Below are 23,868 nucleotides of genomic sequence, written 5' to 3'. Positions count from 1 at the left end.
ATTATATTACAATTAATTACCATACGTTTTAATTGAGCACATAAATATATGATAAGATGTTTTTATCAGATATTTTCGGTTCATATATTTTGAAGAAGTATGTGTGTTTTAAAGCCTTCATTGCGTAGATTATAAGTTTTATCATATAAAATATGCATTGATTCTCCTAATTAATCATACACATCAATTGAAACAATATTTTATGACTTATTGAGGTTAATGTGTATTATTAAAAGAGATAATATATTTTAAATAGTTAATTTATCTACGTAACGAAAACTTGAAAAACACCTGAGATTTGAAAAAAACACATAATTTATTCAGCCCCAAATGTAATTTGAAAGTTTATTTATAAAATTAATTATTTTAGAACAACTTAATTTATTAATATTTGAAACCATTGCTTAGTAATTCTTGTGATTTTTGAAATCTCTAATCCTCAAAGAGTTGCACCAAGTTTAAAATAGAAATAACATTATGTACACATCTTAGCGCTTTAAATAGAGTAATTAGGAAACATAAATATTCTCAAAAACAACCTCTTTAAAATTGTTAAAAGATTGTTCTTCAACGTATTTACTTAGCATTATACTGAATATATTATTGAGATTAATGCATCATTATATACGTTGTTGTTTTTAAAAAAATGGTGTATGAAATTTTATCGACATTTGTGTTACTTTTTTTAAATAATGAAAAGTTAAATTGACACACTTTGGGACCTCAATTCTTGATATAGCATTTCAATTAGACAAGTGGATCTAGTCTAAAATTTAATGATAATGTCGTGGTAACTTTATTTAGGCATAATGGGGGACAAGGATACCAGAATTTTGTCCTCTCATCTCACATCATACTAAATTTTTTTGACAATAATAGTGCTAATTAAGTTACTATTAATTGTAATATTATGAGTTTGAAATCGAAAATAAACATACAAATATATCATGCCATTATCTCCATATCACTTATGTCCTCTACCGGAACCAATCATATGTTATGTATTATTGTCTCCTATCCAAAATAAATATTTTTTTTGAGGTTTGACGTATGCCTTAAAATTAAAGATAGTTGAAAAATTCGATAAGGAGAAGGGTAATTTTGAAACAAATTAATTAATATAACTTTGGCCTTTGAAAAATTTATTTATTTTGAATTAGAAAAAAGTTGTTTATTTTGAATCGAATTTACAATTTTTAAATAAGATGGTAAGGTGATATTTTTGAGTGATTGATTATATGTAGAGCCGTCAATATGGGCTAGGTCCATTGGGCCGGTCTAGCTTAACCCGTGATTTGATAGGGTTGGACTACGATTTTTTTAGCCCATTTAAGAAAAGAGTTTTTTTGCCCGGTCTGAATAAGTCTGCCGATTTGTGGGGCTTGAGAAATATGGATAGGGCCGGCCCGTGGGGCAAATAAAAATTAATTAAAAAATAAAAAATAAAATAGAGTATTAAAAATAACAAGAGTCTTAACGCAAAATCTGCTTAAAGTTTGAAATATTATAATTTAAATACAACTTATGTTTATAAAATATGTACTACATAAAATAAAATTTTCCTAAAATTTATGGGGAACCACTACATAGGCCGTATCCTATGAAATATTGTCATAGTTTTTGTGTTTTATTATGATCATTGGAAAACAATTAGGTTAATATTTCTATTAAGCTATTTATGACTTTACTTGAAATCAAACTTAATAAATTATAAAGATAATTTTATTTGTGGATTTGATTAACAAGTAACAAGTAGTAACACTAACACACTAGCATGGGTTGTGGTGCACTGGTGGGAGTGTTTCACCCTTAACCAAAAGTCTCGGGTTCGAGCCCTGGGTATGGAGAAAATCCTAAGTAACACTAACACCATGTAATATTGTCTAGTCGATATTTATGATAATATTTTTAAATTATAATTTAATTTTAAAAGTTATAAAAATATATTTTTAAGAAAAGAGGATTGGCCCGACAAGGCCCGTAGCCCACATACTTGTTGGCTGGGCCGACCATTTTCTGCCCTACACCGAAAATGGGCTAGCCCGACTTGGTCCGTCAAATTTCAAATCCCGTATGAGTTAGCCCGGATGGGGTGGGCCAACCCATATTGACAGATCTAATTATATGTCTAATTAAGACCCTTAAAATGTAGAGCAACTTTCACATATAGTAAACATAAAAATCATATTTGTATCTTATAACTATAGTTTGCATAATTGCGCTTCATAGAAAATTTTATGTTTGCTATGGAGCTATTAATCTGTATATTTCAGGATTCATTCGAAGCTATATACAATTTTATTTTCTAAATAAATTTAATAAAAGAATGTAAATTCGGTTACAAAAAAGGAAGGCAATCGCTAAAACTCACGCAAAAAGATCTCTTTCCTTCTACGACTTCTTCATCAGTAGTGATTCCATTATAATTGCGTACAAGTTTGCCTAGAAATTCAACAACCTGAAAAATAATATATATACAATTTTACTCAAATATACATATATACATAACTATGACTTACTGTGTATAAATATGACACAAATACAGTTAGCGAATTGTATAAAATAGGATTTAATTCAATTTACCCTATACAAGTTTTATAAATAAGATTATAAATTATGCAACACATTTCAATTGTATAATCGTTTATATTGTATATATAGTGAGATTATTGTACTTCTATTAATGGAGAAAGGTTGTATATTAAACCTAATGGCTAAAAAAATACAGCTCTGTATAAATAAACATATAAAAAAGTACATATAGTCATTCTGTATAACACTAATTTTATCTGAATATAACATAAACATGTTTTATATGGATATTATATATTATACAAAACATTTCAATTGTATAATTGTTAATATTGTATATATGGTAAAATTGTTATAATAACTACTGCTATTTATACAATAAGTTTGTATATTAAACCTAATGGATGTACATATTTGTATAAACAAACATATATAGGGCAAAAATTTACAGAGAAAATATAGGACTAATATACAATCGTAACATATACAAATTAATGATTATACATATACCTGAACTTCTTTATGTTCATCTTGCTCCAATGAGCCAGAAACAATTCTAATATACAATTGCTTTATACAATAAGTTTGTGTATTAACCTAATGGCTAATATACAATTGCTTTTCCTTTCCTCTTGGAACTAGCATCGTATTGATCTTTGTCACCTCCCTCAATAATTTAGCTTTGATTTTGCACTAATTTCATCCAATCTGATTGAGTCATTCTTAAATTTGGATCTGATGTCTTTAATTTATTTGGATTTGGCTATTGAACCTGCAACCTCTCCAAAATTCTGAGTTAGACCCAAGGTAAATGTCCATCCATTGTATAACAGAAAAATCTGTATGGATTATGATTTCATATGAAAGTTAAAGAAATAAGGAAAAAAAAATTGATTTAGAGGTTTTGGCAGTACCTGAAATTGATTGAGAGCGTAGTAGTGAAGATTTGAAATTCAAACTGATTTTGTGGAGAGAATTTAGGAGAAATTGAAGGGTATGAGAGAGAGGAAAGAGATGAAGTAAATTGTATAAAGAAAAAGACTTCCCGTTTTTTTTAATTTGTGGGACCCGTCAGTAGCAAGATATGCGAAACTGTAGCTACTCAAAGGAAATAAATGAAACAATAGCTATATTATTTAATTTTCAATTAATAATTTGCCATTATGCATAATTTTCCCTAAAATGTATTGGAAGTTTCATATATAAAAGACTTCTCAATACAATTTCTATCAAATATATTACAATTTCATATAGTGATTCTTGAATTGTCATTACGGTAGAATATTTATGTGAAACTTTTTTAAATTTTCCACGTATGATACATGTTTTTTCTAATTTTTCAAGTAAAGCCCTTTTCATCGCTGGAGAAAATAAGATCTATTGTCCTTTTATAATTCAAATAGAAAAATAATGATCTTTTCATATCTTTTATGTGTGAAATTGATAATTTCTTATTAAAAAAACTCATAAAATTATTTTATTTTATTTTATAAAAAGGCTAGAAAATCATATCTCTCTGTCATAGTGCCTATTGTGTAGCCTTAACCTTTAATGAGTGACTAACATGGATTGTGGTGTATTTGTGGGATTGTTTCACCCTTAATAAGAAGTTTCGGGTTCGAGCCTTGAATATGGAGAAAATCTTGTTGGGAGTGCCACCTCCAAATGGGTCATGCAGTGCACAATTTGAATTTAGTCGAGACTCTAATATAGACTTCGGACACCGGATGAAAAAAAAACCTTTCATGAGTGAGGACATAATAAGAGATCACTTGTAAGGTACTTCATTTTGGGCCAAGTGGTCTAAAGAGTCAATTCCGTTTAGATTATAATTCTGTGTAGGCTTTCTTCATGTGCTTCAAGGTTAAATTGTATGAACATATAAATCATTAAATCTGATACATATATTAGAACATATGAGTACAATTTAATCTTAAAGCACATGAAGGAAGCAACTGGGCATATTCTGATAAAAAAAAGTATATAATATAATAATATTTAATTTGAGAAGCCTTTACTAAAAACTTAAAAAATTATACAATTAACATATTTGTCGGGATAAAGATTTCAATCTACCCATATCATTTCTATATAAACATTAAAAAGAAGTACTAAACTCAACTCGACTCCAAATAGAGATGGAGCTCATCAATCAACAACTGAAGTTCTGAGTAGGTGCATAATAAGCGTTTTTTCAATATCAAAGACAATTTATTAAAAAAAACTCGAATTCAAAATTTTTAACTAAAAATATGAAAATATTTGTTATCATACCACACCCTCACTTTTTTTTTGGTGGGGTGGGGTGGGTATACTATAGCTGTGAAGCATTTACATGAACATGACCCATTCCAATTAATTGTTTTCCATTTTAAAGGATAAAATATAATTATAATATTAATTATGTGACACACAAAAAAGATGGGGAACAACATTACCCATGGATAGTCTAATTAATTAAGTTGGCCCTAGACCAACTAACTAGCTTAAAAGATCAATTTAATTTTGTGTTACATATACTTACCCAAATTAAACACTGCAACATTTGCAAATGTTCTACCACTTTTAAGTAGCATCACATGGTTTACACTAGTGTAACATAAATTATATTACTATTAATAACAAGAGAATAAAGAAAGATCCATTTGGACAGCAATGATTAAGCTAGCAAAGGTATAGACAAATATTTCAATGAGCAACCATGTCAATTTTCGATTCAATATTTTTCTTTTAACATCAGAAAAATCACACGTCTCTATAATAGCTTTTAAGATACAACAAAGAAGAAGAAGGCAAACTTGTGTGTTTATTTCTGTGTTTGATCTTTTCTATCTCGGTTTGGCTTGTTGAAGTAAGATCAAGACCGATTTCGTTAGTAATAAGGAAAAGGCGATTGAAGAGATGTCTTCTTAGTCATTGAACAATCCTATCGATTAGGATAATATATGTATAACATGTATATACTCGAGTAATATCTATGTATATCAAAAGAAAAGGTAAATTGCGAATTTAACCAGTAATGTGCGGTAAAGATAGGATAATTACCAAGTGTTTTTTTTTTGTTATTGGAGTTTTGAATTGGTACATGAGACCACAATTGAAGGACAAGTAGGGTCAATCCACACATGGGTTTTGCCAACCCAAAACTTAATTTTTTTTTATGATTTTCCATTGATATTGAGTAGTAGTACAAATTATCATGATTATTACTAGTGATTTGGACATGTTATAAAGTAGGATGGTTCCACTCATCATGTGTGGCTTTGATTTGCTTTGTCATTGAAAGATCACATTTGTCTATCAGATTAAGCCTTTAATTTTGCTCTTTTTTGGAGAAGAAGATTTTCCAACTTTTGTAGAAGGACCAAATATAAGGCCCCCTCCTTAATTAATTCTACACATGGATATAATTAATGAGATATTGAAAAATTGTGGGTTAATTAACACATAATTATATACAAAGTAAATAAAGAAGAAAAATAACAATAAAATTTAAGTATGACGTACAAACAAGCCTAATTTTCAAGGCAACCCCTCCTTAATTAATTCTACACATGGATATAATTAAGGGAAAATTGTATGAAATAGCAAACTATTAATTCAAATTAAATGTTATAGCTATAGTTTCTTTTATTTGTAATTCGCAGCAAACATTTCATGCTTTTGCCATCTGGCAGGACCCATTCGGTATACAATTACTATTTTTTTGTTTGTTTATACAAATTCAATTTGTTGTTTGTATATTTTACCCTTTCGGTATACAATTACCCATTCGATATACAATTACTATTTTTTAGTTTGTTTATACAAATTCAATTTGTTGTTGGTATATTTTCCATAGTTATACATAACAAGACATGCTTGTATAATCTCTTAATGTATATATGTAGTAATTTTGTTTATATACAATTACTATTTTTTAGTTTGTTTATACAAAATTCAATTTGTTGTTGGTATATTTTCCATAGTTATACATAACAAGACATGCTTGTATAATCTCTTAATGTATATATGTAGTAATTTTGTTTATATACAATTACTATGTTTTAGTTTGTATATATAGATTACTGAAATATACAGATCAAGACATGATAGGTTTTTATGTATAAGTATATCGAAATATACAAATACAGGTTTTTATGTATATGTATACCGAAATATATAGATTAATAGTCATATCAAACATAAAGTTTGTTATGTAGCACAATTATACAAAATTACAAACTATAGCTATAACATACAAATATGATTTTTATGTTTGCTAAACTTAAAATTTACTCAATTAAATGTTGAAACATTGTGGGTTAATTAACACATAATTATATACAATGTAAATAAAGAAGAAAAATTACAATAATTAACACATAATTATATACATATTTTATAGATTCCAAATAATATCATATTTATAAGATAAATATTTTTTCAATCCTACAAGTACAATATATATATATATATATATATATATATATTATTTTTTTTTTAATTTTTTTTATTATTATTATTATTTTCCTTTCCCAAATCTATTTGAAAAATGAATATTTTAAACTTTTAGAAATTACAAGGTTCCAAAGTATACAAGAGAAAATTCAAGAAATAATTAACAATCATAGATAAATTATAGTGGACTATAATCTATATGTATGAATTCGTCATTCTCCTTATCACTCTATTTAAGGTCGTCTCAGTCCAATAATGATCAATATACCAATTAGATTTTATTTAAAGTCTCTACTGTTTGAATTTTGACCATTCAATTTGATCATTGCTTGATCTCAATTTTCACGTAGGGTGAAAGTTTTACAAGATCCGTCATGTTTTTTTTTTAAAAAAAATTAAAAATTAAAATCAAAGCAAGTGATTTATCTGTGGACCTCACAATTTGAAAAGTGAACTAATACCTTTCAAAAATTACGAAAATTTAATCCATAACATAAAGTTTGAAAATGCTCTTCGATCCTCACGTAATAACACGAGGATTTGCTTGGACTTTAATAACAGGACAAGACTAGCTTATCTTTCACCTGCTACTAAAAATTAGGTCAAAATCGAGGATTAAAATTGATGGATCAAGTCAGTATTTTAAGAAAATCAACATCAAATCAATAGATTCTACATTATTGATTTGTCTTGAATCGTTAGGATTGGTTAAAACTAAGGAACAACCTACTTATTCTATCGATTTCAATAAATTAAAAGTTGACATAATATTTTTTTAAAAATTGATGGACGTTCACTTTGTCATTATTTTTTTTTTAAAAAACAATGGAATGAGTTGGTTTCCCCTCGTTTCTTTAGACCGACTCAATTTGTCTACTTTTCTGTCTCAATTTTTATATTATTTTTAGTAGTGACTATTCTTTAGTAACTAGTAATTTCATTTCTCATAAATCACATATAGTTAGAAAATCGGTGGCTATAGGTTATAATCAGTAGGGCACAAGTCACAATCCAAAAGTCGGGTTGATTTTCACTCAACTAATAGTAATTATCGATCTAAAAATATTGATCGTTTTTATACTTGCCTTGGAAATTATTGATACATTACAATGGGATGTAGCCATGAAGAAAATATCAAGTAGGTAAGTAGGTCCATGTCTGGTCTGATAATAGTTCAATACAACCCTTGATTTTCACAGCAAGTTAGGCATATATATCTAACTATCAAAGTGAAGCAACGTGAAAAGGAAATAATTGTAAGCAGAGCCCCCCCTGTCCATGGAGCAACACTTGCAAGTTACAAGCCTGTTTGAACATGTAATCTGAATTTCTTAAAGTTATGAAAATTTCTTATACAATTTACCTAATGAGTAAATCACGATAACAAGATAGCAGAATATTCCAAGGCACGAGTATATCTCCATGTTCTTTTAATAAATAAATATTTGTGGTTATAAACTTTCAAACGCATACTATAATTTTATAAAGATTTACTAGTTAATAATAATAGTAACTACTTATTCTTTAATATAATCCTTTCACATGGTACATACAATCTTTTCATATCGAGTATGAGTCTTATTTATTTGAAATTTGAAATTATGATCTCAAACCACATATCTAAATATTGATTTCAAATGATGATTTCATATCACATGTCCAAACGTCTTCTAATAGACAATATATTTTTTAGTTTCCCACTCGATATTCGGTATCTATATTGGAGTCCGACTAAATTCGAATTTCGCATTGGAAAATCCTAGGGGTAAGTGCTCTTTAACAAATACGACCTCATACCTGAGCGGACTCGAACCCAAAATCTACGAGATGAGGTAAAACTCTCCCTAATAACAAATATGACTCCGTACCAAAGAGATTCGGCTAAGAACGAAGGACTACTTATCACTGATCCTCCTTGTTGGTTAATAAACAATGTTAATATAAGGATAGCGGTTAAAAAGGGATAAAATTGTCATAATTTGAATTTTTGCTGGAGAACAACTTTTGAATACTGACAGCTCTTCTTCTGTCCCCAGTTTACACTGTACTATTAGGACTCTCTTCCATTCTCAAATCACATGCTTCTCTCACTTTCTTTGCTTAGTGAGAGAAACATCTCCCAATCCTTCAAGAGAAAATCATCATTTTCTCTTCTGCGTTTCGTTATATAATCGGAGATTTTGATTAACACAAGATCAAACAATGGCTGGATATGTAGGTGTTTTTGTATCTGATCCATGGCTTCAGAGTCAATTCACTCAGGTCGAGCTTCGGCGTTTGAAATCTCACGTAAGTTTTTCGATTTTCAAATCTCTACAATTTGATTTATGACTCTGCTATTAGCTAAGCTCGGATATAGGATGAAAGTTGCGGGAGGTTGAGAGAAGGAGTTACGACATTAGAATTTTGATGAAATTTCTGTATACTAGGTTCGAATGGAGTGGAATGAATATTTTGGGGAGATGATAACGGAGATTTTAACTAAATTTGGATAGATGTGTAGTTGATTGATTTACTGTGTTAATCGGCTTATCAAAATCAGTTCTGAATTCTAAGGATTTTTGCTGTTTGCAGTTTAATGCGATGAAGAGAGAAAATGGAGGTCTGATGCTCGCAGACTTACCATCTAAAATGGCGAGAATAAAACACGTCGGTGAGAATCTTACAGAACAAGAAAGAGAGTCGTTTCTCAGAGATTCCTACAAAAGTTTGGAAGAAGATGTTGATTTCGAGCTATTTCTTCAGGTAACACACGATCTCATTTAGTAAAATGTTGTTAGTTCGATACTCTGCAGTTTCAAATTTGAATAAGATAATAGATCATTTTTTTTTCATCTTAGAAGCTATAGAAACTGTATGTTACCGCTAGAAAGGTAAATTCATGTGCGAACTTGATTTGAAATTACTTTGTTTATAGAACCTTCTATTGTACCTCCACACAGAGCTTCTTTCACTTCCAAACTATCAGAGGACAATGGAAAAAGAAAAAAAAATTGAGAATCCATAAGTTGATTCAGTCTCTGATCTTTGGCTTTCATTAGTTTCAAATGATTTTGTGTGTCCATGCTCTTGAACATAAACGGATCAATTCAGATGATACTCCTTGTAAATTTTGAGGTTTGTTATTTTGTTTTAACAACAGAACTAGGAAGAGGAAGATGAATAAAGAAGTGAATAACTAGATTAAAGAGGACATTTTAATCTCCCACAAGTATATTCCTTCATCTTGATGCCTTGCAATTTTGATTCCAAATGCATTCGTAGTAACCTACGAGCATTTAGTTTCAGTAGTTCTAATCTATGTATAAACTTTGTTAGAACGTACTCGTCAAGAATTTTTTGGTTTGATTTGTCTAAGAACACAAGAATTATTGAGCTCATGACAGGTTTATTTGAAAATCCAAGCACATGCTGCTGCAAGGATGGGAAATACTGCAAAGAGTTCATCAGCTTTTGTCAAGTCAGCAACTTCTACATTGCTCCACACAATTAGTGAATCTGAGAAGGCATCGTATGTTGCACACATTAACAGCTATCTTGCGGATGATGAATTTTTGAAGAAATACCTTCCTATTGATCCTTTAACTAATGATCTCTTTGAGGTTTCCAAGGATGGAGTTCTTATTTGGTGAGCATCTAATCTTTCACTTTGTCTACTAATATGCCTCAAGTATGTAAAGCTTCTTTGACTAGATTGTTAATAATATTGTTCTTTTGCTGCAGCAAGCTTATCAATGTGGCTGTACCTGGAACAATTGATGAACGGGCTATAAACATGAAGAGAATGTTGAATCCATGGGAAAGGAATGAAAATCATACCTTGTGCCTCAACTCTGCTAAGGCAATTGGATGTACTCTAGTGAATATTGGCACTCAAGACTTTATTGAAGGAAGGGTATGTATCCCTTTCACTTTTAGCAATCTGTTCTACAATGAATTTGTCCTATTAGGACACAATTCCGCAACAACTTAGTTGATTCTGTTCACTGTTGAGTTACCAAAGGGATCCCATCAGTTGTGGGCTTGTAAACTTGGTTTTCAGCATGACATACTCATAAAACCATCTCAGTCGAAATAGCTCTATCTTCTTCCCTTGTATTTGAGAAGCATTTATGTAATATCAAAGGAATTGCCTCTCTTTTAATTTGAATGCGAATGATACCCTGAAACTTATGTTTGAGGGGCGACGCCAAATCTCTACTTGCATGTTCAGTGATATCCCTGCTGCCCCCACATTATCTTGTTCTCTGGTCCTGTGGTTGGATTATATTGATTTAAGTCATCCATCCTATGCTTCTTCTGTGCAATATCATGGTCTTATTATTATGCAAAGATATGTTCCATGTTTTTAGTATTCCTCAAGATATATTCATAAGCTTACTTTTATCAGTGTGAATTATTTTGTCTGTGAGATTTTATGGCTGGCATGTTTCATCTATCTTCAGTTTCTGCAGTGTTACGCACTGGTCTAATACTTTTATCTTTTTTGTCGGTTTCCAGAGGCATCTTGTTCTTGGAGTGATATCTCAAATTATTAAGGTAATCTAAATGTGTCCTTTCCAAATCATTTAGTGGATTTTAAAATTTTGAAATAATGAGGTAACTTTGGTATGTATAGATTGCCTTACAAAATGAAGGAATCATCATTTTAGATATTAAAAATCACGGCCACAGATTTTAGCTCACAGGCTTGAAATCAGTACCAAAACTTTTTAAGGACATTGATTTACTTTCATGCTATTTCAGATTCAACTATTGGCGGACCTCAACTTAAAGAAAACACCTCAATTGTTGGAGTTAGTTGATGATAACAAGGTAAAGACGTACACTCATCTATGCTTTCATCAATTGACAACTTGTGGCAAAACTTGTGTTATATACTTGATTATCTCAAATCTTTGATGTCAGGATGCAGAGGAGCTGATGAGTCTACCTCCAGAAAAAATCTTGCTCAGATGGATGAATTTTCAATTGAAGAAAGCTAAATATGAGAAAATTGTGACTAACTTCTCATCTGACATAAAGGTAGATAAAAATAAGCTGGACTTTGCATCAATTAGGTGTGACTATGCAAATTCTTAATATGTGCAACATTTTCCTCGGTCTTTAATGTTATCTCTTTCCCTCAGAGAGAGGAAGACTGAGGTGCTTGTTTTTTCCTTCCAATTCCCAGAAATTCTAAATAAGTTATCTATTGAAAAAACGAAAAAGCATCAGAATACATATTTAAAATATCAATGTGTTGAGAGTTCTAAAATAAGCTATTTATCTTTTATAGAATGCGTGGTGCAAGACTTTCTTGTCCTTGTACCCCAGAAATAAAAGAAAAGAGCTTTCCTCTTCAACCCTTTCGTGTTATTTTTTTGTCCATTTTGAGTGAATAATACTGATTCTTAAGCCATCCGTCTGCTTTTGTAGGATGCAGAAGCTTATGCTCACCTCTTAAATGTTCTTGCCCCAGAGTACATTAATCCTACAACACTCACTGTGAAAGACCATTTAGAAAGAGCAAAGTTCGTATTGGAACATGCGGGTAGGATGGGTTGCAAAAGATACTTAACAGCGAAAGATATTGTGGAAGGCTCTCCAAATCTTAACCTTGCATTTGTAGCACATATCTTTCAGCTCAGGTAAGAAGCTTGTGTTTCTTTGCGTTTTACGTATGAACTTGCTGACTATTTCTGTTTAAAGTTTTCTTGTGTGTGACTCATTTACGAGAAGAAGTCTCTGGTTAGGCCTTTTCTGTTCTAAGAATTTCAGTTGTGGTAGGAAAAGGTTTTGATAAGTTTATTGCTTTCTGATTAGCAATATAGACAGAATATGTGCAACTTATGGACCATATTAATATGCATTTTATCTCATTCTTCTAAAACAGCATGTCTTGGTGCTTTACTATGTTACTTTCTTAGCATATTGAATGCCACCAGAGTGACTAATTGTATGATTAGCCAATTTAGCTAGTCAAGTTTGAGAGTGCCTGTACCACACTCTTGTAATAGAATGACCAACTGTATGATAAGCCAAGTCAGCTTGTCAAGTTTGAGAGGTTATAACTTCATAGAAAGTAAGGTAAAATTTGTGCTACACGTTTCATAGGGATTGACATTTAACTGTAAAATTTAGTTATTTGATTACTTGTTTCAATCTTGAATTGACCATAAACCTCTTATCAACAGGAATGGGCTGTCAACTCAAACAAAGCAAATATCCTTTCTGGAGATTTCACCAGATGAAGCTCAAATGTCCAGGGAAGAGAGAGCTTTCCGCTTTTGGATCAATAGTCTTGGAAATTCATCTTACATAGACAATGTTTTTGAAGATCTCAGAAATGGGTGAGTGCCACCTTGGTTACCGAATACTGCAAACTTTCCCCATGGCAGTGGGCTTATTTGATGTTACTACAAAATTTCCTGACTAAGTTAAACTATATAAATTGAACTCTGTTGTGACCTAAGTGCAATGACATTTATATATCTATCTGGTATGGCAGTGATAAGTATTCATACCATGACCACTTTTACGAGAGTGCCTGTGCACTGGTGTATTTACTTCAATCTAATGTTTGTGTCTTTCCAGATGGTTGCTTTTAGAGACACTTGACAAGGTGTCTCCTGGAATTGTTAATTGGAAAATTGCTACTAAGCCTCCAATTAAGATGCCATTCAGAAAAGTAGAAAACTGCAACCAAGTTGTGAAGATCGGGAAGCAACTGAAGTTTTCTCTTGTAAATATTGCTGGAAATGACATTGTACAGGGAAATAAGAAATTAATATTGGGTAAGTGTTGTCAACCTTTCTTCTTCTTCTTCTTTTTGTCTCCTTTATTCATATCTGTAATACCAACATGCTTTTTTTGGTTTTTGGGGAGGGGGGAGGGATTGTTTAACTCAACTGTTTTGGACCAACATTCTTTGTTCCCTATTTCAGCTTACTTGTGGCAGTTAATGCGATGTAACATGCTTCAGCTCTTGAAGAATTTGAGATTTCATTCCAACGGGAAGGAAATCACTGATGCAGATATCTTAGAGTGGTCCAACAGCAAAGTAAGAAATTCAGGAAGCAAGAGTCGCATGACTAGTTTTAAGGTAAAATTTCTAAAGATCAGTCATTTTCAGATTCAGAACAATAGAGTTGAGTAGGTCTTTGATTGATTATATTGATAAAGCATGGCTTTGCTAGCAGACATATGATCATTATTAGCTTTGTGTGTGTGTGTAGGTGGGTGCATATAGCATCTATTTTCAATGTTTTGAACCTTGCTTTGAATTGTTTTGTTATCAGTAATTAAAAGGTGTGAAAATAATGTTGGTGTGCACAACAAGTTCAAGTTTTACGTAGGCAGACTATACATGTATACATATGATATGTAAGCCCTGACTATCGAACTTTCCGTTAGTAAACCTGACAATCAATTTCTTTTCCTGGTGGTAGATTACCTGATATGGCTTGCAAAGAAAGTTGTAACTTTTTACAGTCTCTGATTTTCAATTGGACACCTGTTTTTGGTAAAAATTGGATGATTTATGCTTTATGATCAGATATTCTGATATAGTTGTTGGATGAGGGATTACTAGTTGAATGATACCCCACAACTTGGCTAGCATACACCTCTTTTGCCTCTCGTTATCATGAGACAGAGAACTGAGTCTGTTTAATTTACAGGATAAGAGTTTGTCAGATGGCATCTTTTTCCTTGAGCTGCTTAGTGCTGTACACCCTCGAGCTGTTAACTGGAGTCTTGTTACAAAAGGAGAAACTGGTAATCTTATTTCAGACTTCAAATAGGCTCCTTCATTATGTTGTTCTGATTTATGTTAGTTGCTTGTTAGTATCAACACGAGGCATTGTTTCTCCATTCAGTCCTGATATTGTCAGTACATTAGACTTCTTAGTAATACGAAATTTTGATTGATGCAGAGGAGCAAAAGAAGATGAACGCAACCTACATTATCAGTATTGCAAGGAAACTTGGATGTTCAATATTTTTATTACCCGAAGATCTGATTGAGGTAATCATTCATTTGCTCAACATGCATGGATATTTGATGCATTCTATCTTTCAGGACACTTAATAACCTGTCTGTGATGCCTTTAGCTTTCAGGCAATTGAATTTGCTGCCTCTAATACTAAAACAAGTAAAATCACATGCGGTTTAATTTCACGGATGGTCACTCAACTATGCCTAAGTATCGTGAAAGTTACTAGACAATTCTCTTGCAAGTATAACAGAAAGTCATTCGGAGGAAACAAATTAGACATGATAACAGTGACCATTCGTGAATTAACCCTATCGATGCTTGTATTGTGTCCTCTACTGACAACTGTAATACTGCAAAATCATAGTATAATGGTGTGTATGTGTGTGTGTTTGACCAGGTAAATCAAAAGATGATGCTTACACTCACAGCAAGTATAATGTATTGGCACTTGAAACAACCAATGGAGGACCAAATTTCAATTTCAGATAGTGATAGTAGCTCAGTGGACACAATTTCAACCTCAACGTTGGATGATACCGCATCTGAGTGTTCAATGGATGACAACAGCAACAGATAAACTGGGAAAATTTTCATGTGTGCTGGATTTTTTTTCTCTCCAAATTCTTTGTTTTGATTGAAATTTTGGAAAAACAATAGGGTGTATGGCTTTGTAAGTAGTCAGTGTTCTATTGCAGTTCTCTTTTAAAAAAAAGAGAGTCTATATTGTGAATATAGTTAAGAGTTATTTTGTATTGTGCAAGAGATTTTGTGTAGTATATCTTGGTTTTATATGTTTACTAGTGAATTTGTATGTAAAAGACCTAAATAATCTTATTTTAATATCCAATGAAAATATTATAGTCGTCAAATCCAAGTAAGATTAGATTTCAAGTTTTTCATTATTATTAACGTTTAATTTAATATTTTTTTAAAATTTTTTTGTCACTTAATTCTTTTAGAGATATAGTTGATTTATTGACGAATATATTTTTTCTTAGATAAATGTATAAGTAATGAAATTTTTTTCATAAAAATTGATCTCTTTATGTGTATATGCAATAATTTTTTTAAATATGTATTCGAAGCAAAAGTTTGCAAGTTTATGCACTTTGAAATAACTTTAGATATGTCTTTAAAGTTACGTCGGACAAAGCTTAATTCTACAAAGTGGCCTATAGTGTATGCACATATGTCTGAAATTAAGATATTTTATTCAAAGTTCAGACATATCATATCTAAATTTATTTTTAAAAGGAGGTGATTTTATTTAAAACTTAGTATAAGTTATTAATTTATAAGATTAGAAAAACAAAACCAATTGATGCGAATTTATAAGAATTTTGTAACAACTATTATTATTTATTTAAATTGTATGATAATAAGAAAACATTTTTTTTAGAAATAATTTTAGTCCATTAAAAATACAATTTTAACTATATGGTCCATTTCGAGGTAGGTCGTTTAAAAATAAAAATGATAACTAAATCCCAAAAAAGAAAATTTTTAGGCGTTAAAGGTCCCACGATTTAGGAGTTTTTCTTCCCCGCCAACATCCGATTCTTCAGATTGGAAATCGAACTTGTAAGTATAATCAATTAAAAAAATATTTACTTTTTGTTGTTTTGTTATTGAATTTGTGATTTTTTTTTATCTTGAATTTGTTATGCTTATTATGATTCTTTCTGGGAAAAATTCCGACGACTCGAGAAAATTTTGTGATTTTGATGTGTTTTTTTCACATGGTTTGGATGAGTAAACGTCTATTTCTAGTTGATGTATATCAATATATGAGTTTGTTCATAGAAAAGTCATGAGGATTCTGGATAACTATTATTTTGTTGAATTTTCCCGTTTTGCCGTAGATTCTAAAGTTCAAACTTGAAAATTTGAGTTTTTGAAGTTGTGCTTGAAATGGCATTTTACTTGGAAAAAAATTGAATTTTTGCGAGTGGAAGACCAGTTTTTGGGAACTTGAAAATATATGAAAGTCTGATCAAATTTCACGGCCAAATAGATATTTGAAAATAAATTTTCAAAACTTAGATCCAAAATCTATGGCAGAATGCTAGATAAGTTTTTATCGGGTCAGTCATTAGGTGATTTATTTTCCTTTGTATATAGCTTGAATCCTATATTGTTTCTATTTTTATTTTGGCAGCTGGATGCTTGTAATACCTTGTTTACTTCAGGTTGATGAGGGTAGTAAATGTTTTCTCTTTATAAGAAACAAATTATCTTCTGTTTGATGAGGTTTTCCTGCGGAGATTTCTATCTCTTCTTTTGATGCAAGGAGAGGTTTTAGAAAAAAGCCGTCATTTGAGCCAATGAATGCTAAGAAAGACAATTTTTTACCAATATGGGTTGTGGTGGGATGGTTAGGTCTCGAATTGAGCCCTGGTAGCGCAGCCTCCCAAAAGGGGCCTTGCAATGCGCGAATGCGAATTAGTCGGGCTCCAATGCGGGTATCATAACCAAGTGGGAAACCAACAAAAAAGAAGACAATTTTGAAGTTTGGAAGTTTATTTATTTTTATTCCAAAGGAAGTTAGTAGGTTTTTTATGATCTTGATAGACATCGTAACTGACAGGTGAATCTTACTAAGGTCAGACTTGAAGATGGTTTCTGAATTGATAAATGCCAATCCCATTGTGTATGAGAAGAAGGAGCGTCAAGCTAGGATTGCTCCAAGTACGGCTGAACATTCAGCTGAAACTATCGACCAGCTAGAAATTTTTGATATCCTTCTGAATGAATTCTACCTGTTATGTTTGACTTGAAATTAATCTTTCTATGATAAGGGACTATCTATGAGGCTAAAACCCATCCACTTCAGAATCTGTGAGTTTTATTCTCTCAAATACAATCATTCAGATTTCAAACGGAGCAGTACTAGCATGTTAAGTCTATGAGTAACGATACATAGAATACCTGGAGGAGGTCTTTGAATTTGCAAAGTAGAGTTAATTTCGTCTTACTTGTTTCTGATATTTATTTTTGTACTCTATAGTTCAATGTGAAAGATGAAGTGGAGAAAGAACCCTTTGCTCCTTTTCTTCATAACTTTTTCTTATATTTATTAACGGGACATGTCATTCTATGCAAACAATCAATGGAGAAAACCTTTTGCACCTTGGTGCGCGAAATATGTTGCAAGCTTTCTCTTTTCTGGTACAAACTCTGTTAATATGACTTAAAGGTTCATGAATTGTGTTTGCAAGCTTTCTCTTTTCTTGTACAAACTCTGTTAATATGACTTTAACTGTGAACAAGTCGTCCCTAATCCTCATGCTCCACGGATCTGATGTAGCATATGGTACTCTTTCCAAACAAAGATCAACCAGGTTTTGAGATTCATCCATCTCCCAATCCTAGGAATTCTCCCTAAATTTCAATTTCTGTTGAACTTCCCCTTCATGTCTTATACGAATTTGTTGGATTGTCAGCTCTCTCTGACATGAGATTCTATAATGTTCGGAAAGGAAAGCCTCAACTCACACCCTCCACATAACCATATTTGTGGGGAGGGGGAGAGAGGAGAGGGTGATGAGGGCATGCATTACTTGCACTTCAACATTTGTTTTATATCTTTTGTGTTTTTGTCCATGGCAATTTGAAGTGCGCATTGGTTTGCTATTCTTAGCAAATAGTAGAATATTATAGGATCACATGTCATGAAGATTTTCAGGGTCACACTGCTTCCGGGACTGATCTGAGGTGATACTGTTCAATCTGAGATCGATTATCTTTGTATACTTCCTATTCGATTAAAGTATGGGTCAGTGTAACCAATTGCAATCTTCAATTTACTGCTTGATGAACTTTTACATTATATCCTACTTCTCCTTTTGCTTCACAAATGTCAGTGTCCTTCGACGAGTAACATGAGTACATCCATTTGATTATGTATTCTAATAGGATCCTTCTAAATCTTTTTCTGCCTGTTTGGGTTATCATTGTGTCACTTCGAAGGGAAATAAGCAAGTATGAATTTTAATTTTTCGGGTTAAATTTATAGATATGAATAGGTAATCATTCCTTAACATTCTTACACTACCTTAGAGATATAAAAGATCCAGAGCATCCCTATTCTCTGGAAGAGCTGAAAGTTATAACAGAAGATGCCATTGAGGTAGATGACAAGCGAAGCCATGTAAGGTGAGAACTAAATCCGTTTCATATGATTCTATTTTGATTCCTCGTAGTTGGCATTTTCTTGTTGTCTAAGAAGAAGAATTTCTTCGATTCAGGGTCACATTCACGCCTACTGTGGAACATTGCAGCATGGCGACTGTTATTGGATTATGTTTACGTGTGAAACTTATGCGATGTTTGCCTTCACGTTATAAGGTATGCTTTATTACCCTTCTACTTAGACTAAACAGACTCGTGTGTGTTACAATCTTTCCCTGTAAAAAGCATATAGACTATTACGTTTTACGTGATATGCTGTTATGATTTTATAGAAATCAACAATGCCCAAAATCACAGAGTACTGGAGAAGACGTTCATACCTGTAACCAGTCTCTCTATGATATTTCTACATTCTAGTTGCATTTTAAACTACAAGAGTCAACGACTTCTATTGGAAATCATTCTTTTGTTGGAATATTATGATTTTTTTTTTATCATTGACATTTTTTGTTGATATCTAGCTGTGACTTTAAATTGTTGGAAATGTTAATCTATTTGCAAGTTTTCAGTTTGCTTGGTCTTTTTAGTAATATATTGTTGTTGTCTTGCCAGGTGGATATTAGAGTTGCACCTGGGACTCATGCTACGGAAGCTGCAGGTATTTGTCGGTCTCTCTGTATCTATCATACAACATCCAATATTTAGTTACTGTTACCAGTGAACTCCAATTCTTTAGCTGTTACTCTGCCAGCATTTGCCCCTTCTTTTTTGCTATGACAAAAGGGCATCATCCTTTTTCGAGCAAAGCTCCCGAACTATAAATTATATTTGCTCTTCTTAGCATACCACACGGGAATAGAGCGGATTATGCATTTTTTTTCCCGTGTATATGGTGTTCACGCTTTTATTTAATGTAAGTTTATCCCAAAAGAAAAACATACAAGCTTCTTGTTGTTGATCATACGAGAGCTTTCTAAGAGCATTACCACTGATCATTTGTTTTGTGATTGAAGTAAATAAGCAGTTGAATGATAAAGAACGAGTCGCTGCAGCATTGGAAAACCCTAACCTTGTCGACATGGTAGACGAATGCCTTGCTCCATCTCTTGAATGAGGAAGTAAGTTCTTGTTCAGTATTATGCAGATACAACTTGAAAAGCTTTCATCAAAAAGTTCTATGTTATATTATTTTGTTGTGGTTGTTTTTTGAACAGCTTTTCATTGGTTTTATTCAATTCATTATATTAATAATGTTGTTGTTTTAGTGAAACTATGAAATCACAATGTAGTTGGTTGGCATGAAATAGGTTGTATCTTTTTTGTAAAGAGATATATGCAATATTTATATCATCATATCCACTTGGTATTTTCTATATTCATGATCATTCGGCAGTTGGAATCTATATTGCTTGGACTCTTTAAAAACGGGTGCATGTCGGGCATTCTTGGAGGAGGATCCGACACTAATGCCGTAATGCGACAACATATTTAAAGAGTGCGAGCAACATAGAATTAGAATGGCAGCGCAAGATTATGAAAAAAATTAAAAGGATGTGGTGAAACGGGGTTGTAGATCCTCCTTTAATGTGGAACAATTTTTTTGGTAGGGAGTGTTTATTCCGAATGGTCCTATGTGGCGTAAAAGGCCCACGTTCTTGAGTTTTAAGTTGATATGTATAATTAAAAGATATGACATATTGTATATAGTAAATATATCTACATAATACTCACTTGAGAACATGAGAAAAAACGAGCTAAAAATATCTAATAAAAATATTTTATCATGTGTTTATGAAGTGTTCAGATTCTCAATTAATAGAGACCATTAGGGGTGTTCGTGGTTCGGTTTGGATCAGTTATTGACTAAAATCAAAATCAAATCAATCTAGTCGGTTTTTTAAATTTCTAAAACCAAACAAAAAAAAATAATCGTTGGTTTGGTTCGGTTTGGTTCAATTTTTCTGGTTTATTCGGTTTGAAAGTAATAGTAATTTTTTTGAGGACTTACGTCGATAGACACAAACACCTAGCACATGAACAATCCACAAAAAATCTATTGTCGGTTCAATTAAACAATTAAGCAATACTAGAGTTATCATTATACGAATAAAGTGTTTAAATTAAGAGAAAGTGTGAATATTTTATGTGAAGTAGGATAGGTAAAGACTAAATAATTTTTGATGGACTTGGAATTAAGATTGTTTTTTTTTTATAAATGTACATCCCCTTAAAAAATCTAAGTAAATGTAGAGATAGAAATTTAAGGAATGGTCGATGTATTGGGCATACTTTTTAAACGTGCGGTTGGTTTAGTGGTTCTTTATTGTTTTATTATTGGATGCCCCAATTTTGTGGCATGGCATCTACCTTAACTTTATGTTGTGCCATTCCTTTTTGGCCATGTCCACTTTTAACTTTTAGGACCAATTTGCATGTGATAAGTTAATTAATAAGATTCGTCAGATTCATAATTATATTTTATACTAGACATCGAAGCCCATGCTAGCACGGACCCAATATGTATTATTTTTTGTTTCAATTTATGTGACAAAGACAAAATTAAAGAGTTAATCAAACTTTAATATTAATTTAAAATAGTTTAAATTTTTAATTATTGTTAACTATGGTAAAAATTTTTTATGTCTTTTAACATTCTAAATTGCTAATTATTGTTGTATGATTTGTAATATCTTTTACGCAATTTTGAAATAATAAAGGTTATTTCTTCTTTCTCAATTTATGTGGTACTAATAAAATTTAGAGATTCAATCAATTCTTTTGTCTTTAAAATATTCTATTGTTAATTACTGTAAATTATTGTACTTTCTAAGTAATTTTCAAATAATATATATTATTTCATTTGTCCAATTTATGTGTCACCGATAAAATTTTGAAGAGTTAAATCAGATCTTTTACATATTTTTATATCTTTTGTAATATTTTAAGTAAATAATTATTGTGATTTATAATATTTTATACAATTATTTAAAAAAAATTAAACAAAAAACAATCATAGGAAAATTACCAAAGCATCCTTGAATACATCAATAATGGGTCCCACTTTTTGTTTAAAAAAATATGCATATTGGGAGGATATTTTTGTCCAAAGTAGAAATAGAATAAGTATAAAGCATTAAAGTCTTTTAAAATTTTAAATTGTTAATTCTTATTGTATGATTTGTAATACTTTTACGCCATTTTCAAATAATAGAGGTCATTTCTTCTTTCTCAATTTATGAAGTACTAAGAAAATTTTGAGATTCAATCAATTTTTTTTGTCTTTAAAATATTCTATTGTTAATTACTGTAAATTATTGTACTTTCTAAGTAATTTTCAAATAATATATATTATTTCATTTGTCCCAATTTATGTGTCACCGGTAAAATTTGAAGAGTAATCAGACAACACTATCTAAGCACATATCATCCAACACTTGTCATGTGCTAAGTAGTAGTTTTGAATGTTTTGTGGGGTAATAGGACGCACGCAAAGTTAAGGTGTCTTTTTGAAAATCTGGGACAACTTCAAGTATCGCTTAATGTTTTTTCTCAAAAATCAGATTAACAAATTCAAAAGGAATGAGTAATAAATAGCTCATACAATGTCATATTTATTATTTAACTAAATATCTTGTTAGCTTTTGGTTGAAAGCTAACAAGATAGTTACAATGATAGTTGCATTGTGGCTTATTATATATAGAATATTTATTTTTTGAATTTTTATTATTGATTTATAATTTCTTAAAGTTATATTTATACTAACTTTTAAATTAAGTTATATTTATATTTAGTTTTTAATATAATTTTGATTGATTTTTATATATAAATTGATGTTTTACGGTAAAATTATTAAATTTAGGTAAATTCGTATAGTTTTTGGAGATATTTTTGTTTTTTTGTTTGAACACTTACGATTTGAATCATTTTTGTTTTGTTAACTATTTTTATGACTTATTAACTCAATGACTTATGATCTCAATGACTTATTTTTATGTGATTAACAAATTGCCAGACATGTAATAAAATTTAATTCATCAATCGATAATAGAGTTCACCAAAGATTTTACCTACCTAACTAGTGAAATCTTACATTTGATTGGGATTTTGTATAAATAAGTGAGTAAATAACGATAAATTTTCTATTTGATTAAATTAAATATCATATCTACCTTCCTCCTGAATACTAATATTTCCTCCTCTGTGTACACATTCTTTTTTTGATGTTCTAGCGATTTTATTTTCTAATTTTAACTTGATTTTTTTAAAATTAACTATTTCATTTTGTCATATTTGATTATATATCAGATTTTATTTTTTATTTTGGGATAAGGGTCTGAAAAATACCCCAACTTTGGTTGGATTTGTTGTTGCGATACTAAACTTTCATGAGGACTTATTACCTCCCTAGACTATTTAATACCATATTTTAAACATATATATTTATTTGCCCACGTGGACATAAAAAATAATGCAAAATTATAAAGGAAAAATTACAGAAATCCCACATTTTAGTTTACTTATTACCATTATCCCCTATAAGTTTTACAAATCTCCAAAATCCCTCATTTTCGCGCATCAGATTAATGTAGCTTGCGCATCAGATTAATGTATCAACACTTATATTATTGTATCTCGCGCATTAGATTAGTGTATCATGTATAAAATGTACATCAAATTAGTGTATCATGTATAAAATGTAATGTATCTTACTTAACGATTAATGTATCTCGCGCATCAGATTAATGTATCAACGCTTATATTATTGTATCCGTTTGAGGGATTTCT

At 30.9% G+C, this 23,868-nt stretch overlaps 2 protein-coding genes across 4 annotated transcripts; both read left to right on the top strand.

The window, feature by feature from the left end:
* The first annotated feature begins 9,019 nt into the window (after positions 1–9,019).
* On the top strand, positions 9,020–15,727 carry LOC102587180 (fimbrin-2-like). The gene is made up of 14 exons (XM_006352595.2): positions 9,020–9,261; positions 9,547–9,717; positions 10,359–10,600; positions 10,696–10,867; positions 11,473–11,511; positions 11,719–11,787; positions 11,881–11,997; positions 12,391–12,602; positions 13,149–13,304; positions 13,549–13,748; positions 13,899–14,056; positions 14,634–14,730; positions 14,889–14,980; positions 15,349–15,727. The coding sequence occupies exons 1-14, from the start codon at positions 9,175–9,177 to the stop codon at positions 15,526–15,528; spliced, it is 1,992 nt and encodes a 663-aa protein (XP_006352657.1). The 5' UTR covers positions 9,020–9,174; the 3' UTR covers positions 15,529–15,727.
* A 693-nt stretch (positions 15,728–16,420) lies between these two features.
* Positions 16,421–20,435, top strand: LOC102586620 (protein AE7-like). Of its 3 annotated transcripts, none has more exons than XM_006352594.2 (6): positions 16,421–16,532; positions 17,559–17,687; positions 19,001–19,106; positions 19,199–19,298; positions 19,695–19,740; positions 20,096–20,435. In XM_006352594.2, the coding sequence occupies exons 2-6, from the start codon at positions 17,567–17,569 to the stop codon at positions 20,194–20,196; spliced, it is 474 nt and encodes a 157-aa protein (XP_006352656.1). In that variant the 5' UTR covers positions 16,421–16,532; positions 17,559–17,566; the 3' UTR covers positions 20,197–20,435. The 3 variants fall into 3 exon arrangements, with proteins under 3 accessions (XP_006352656.1, XP_006352655.1, XP_015166502.1); XM_006352593.2 differs by having other exon boundaries at positions 17,539–17,687; XM_015311016.1 differs by having other exon boundaries at positions 17,523–17,687.
* Positions 20,436–23,868: the final 3,433 nt, after the last annotated feature.

Source organism: Solanum tuberosum, unplaced genomic scaffold (genome assembly GCF_000226075.1).
Source record: "Solanum tuberosum cultivar DM 1-3 516 R44 unplaced genomic scaffold, SolTub_3.0 scf00150, whole genome shotgun sequence".
Lineage (NCBI taxonomy): Eukaryota > Viridiplantae > Streptophyta > Magnoliopsida > Solanales > Solanaceae > Solanum > Solanum tuberosum.
This window is presented reverse-complemented; position numbering and strand designations above follow the sequence as displayed.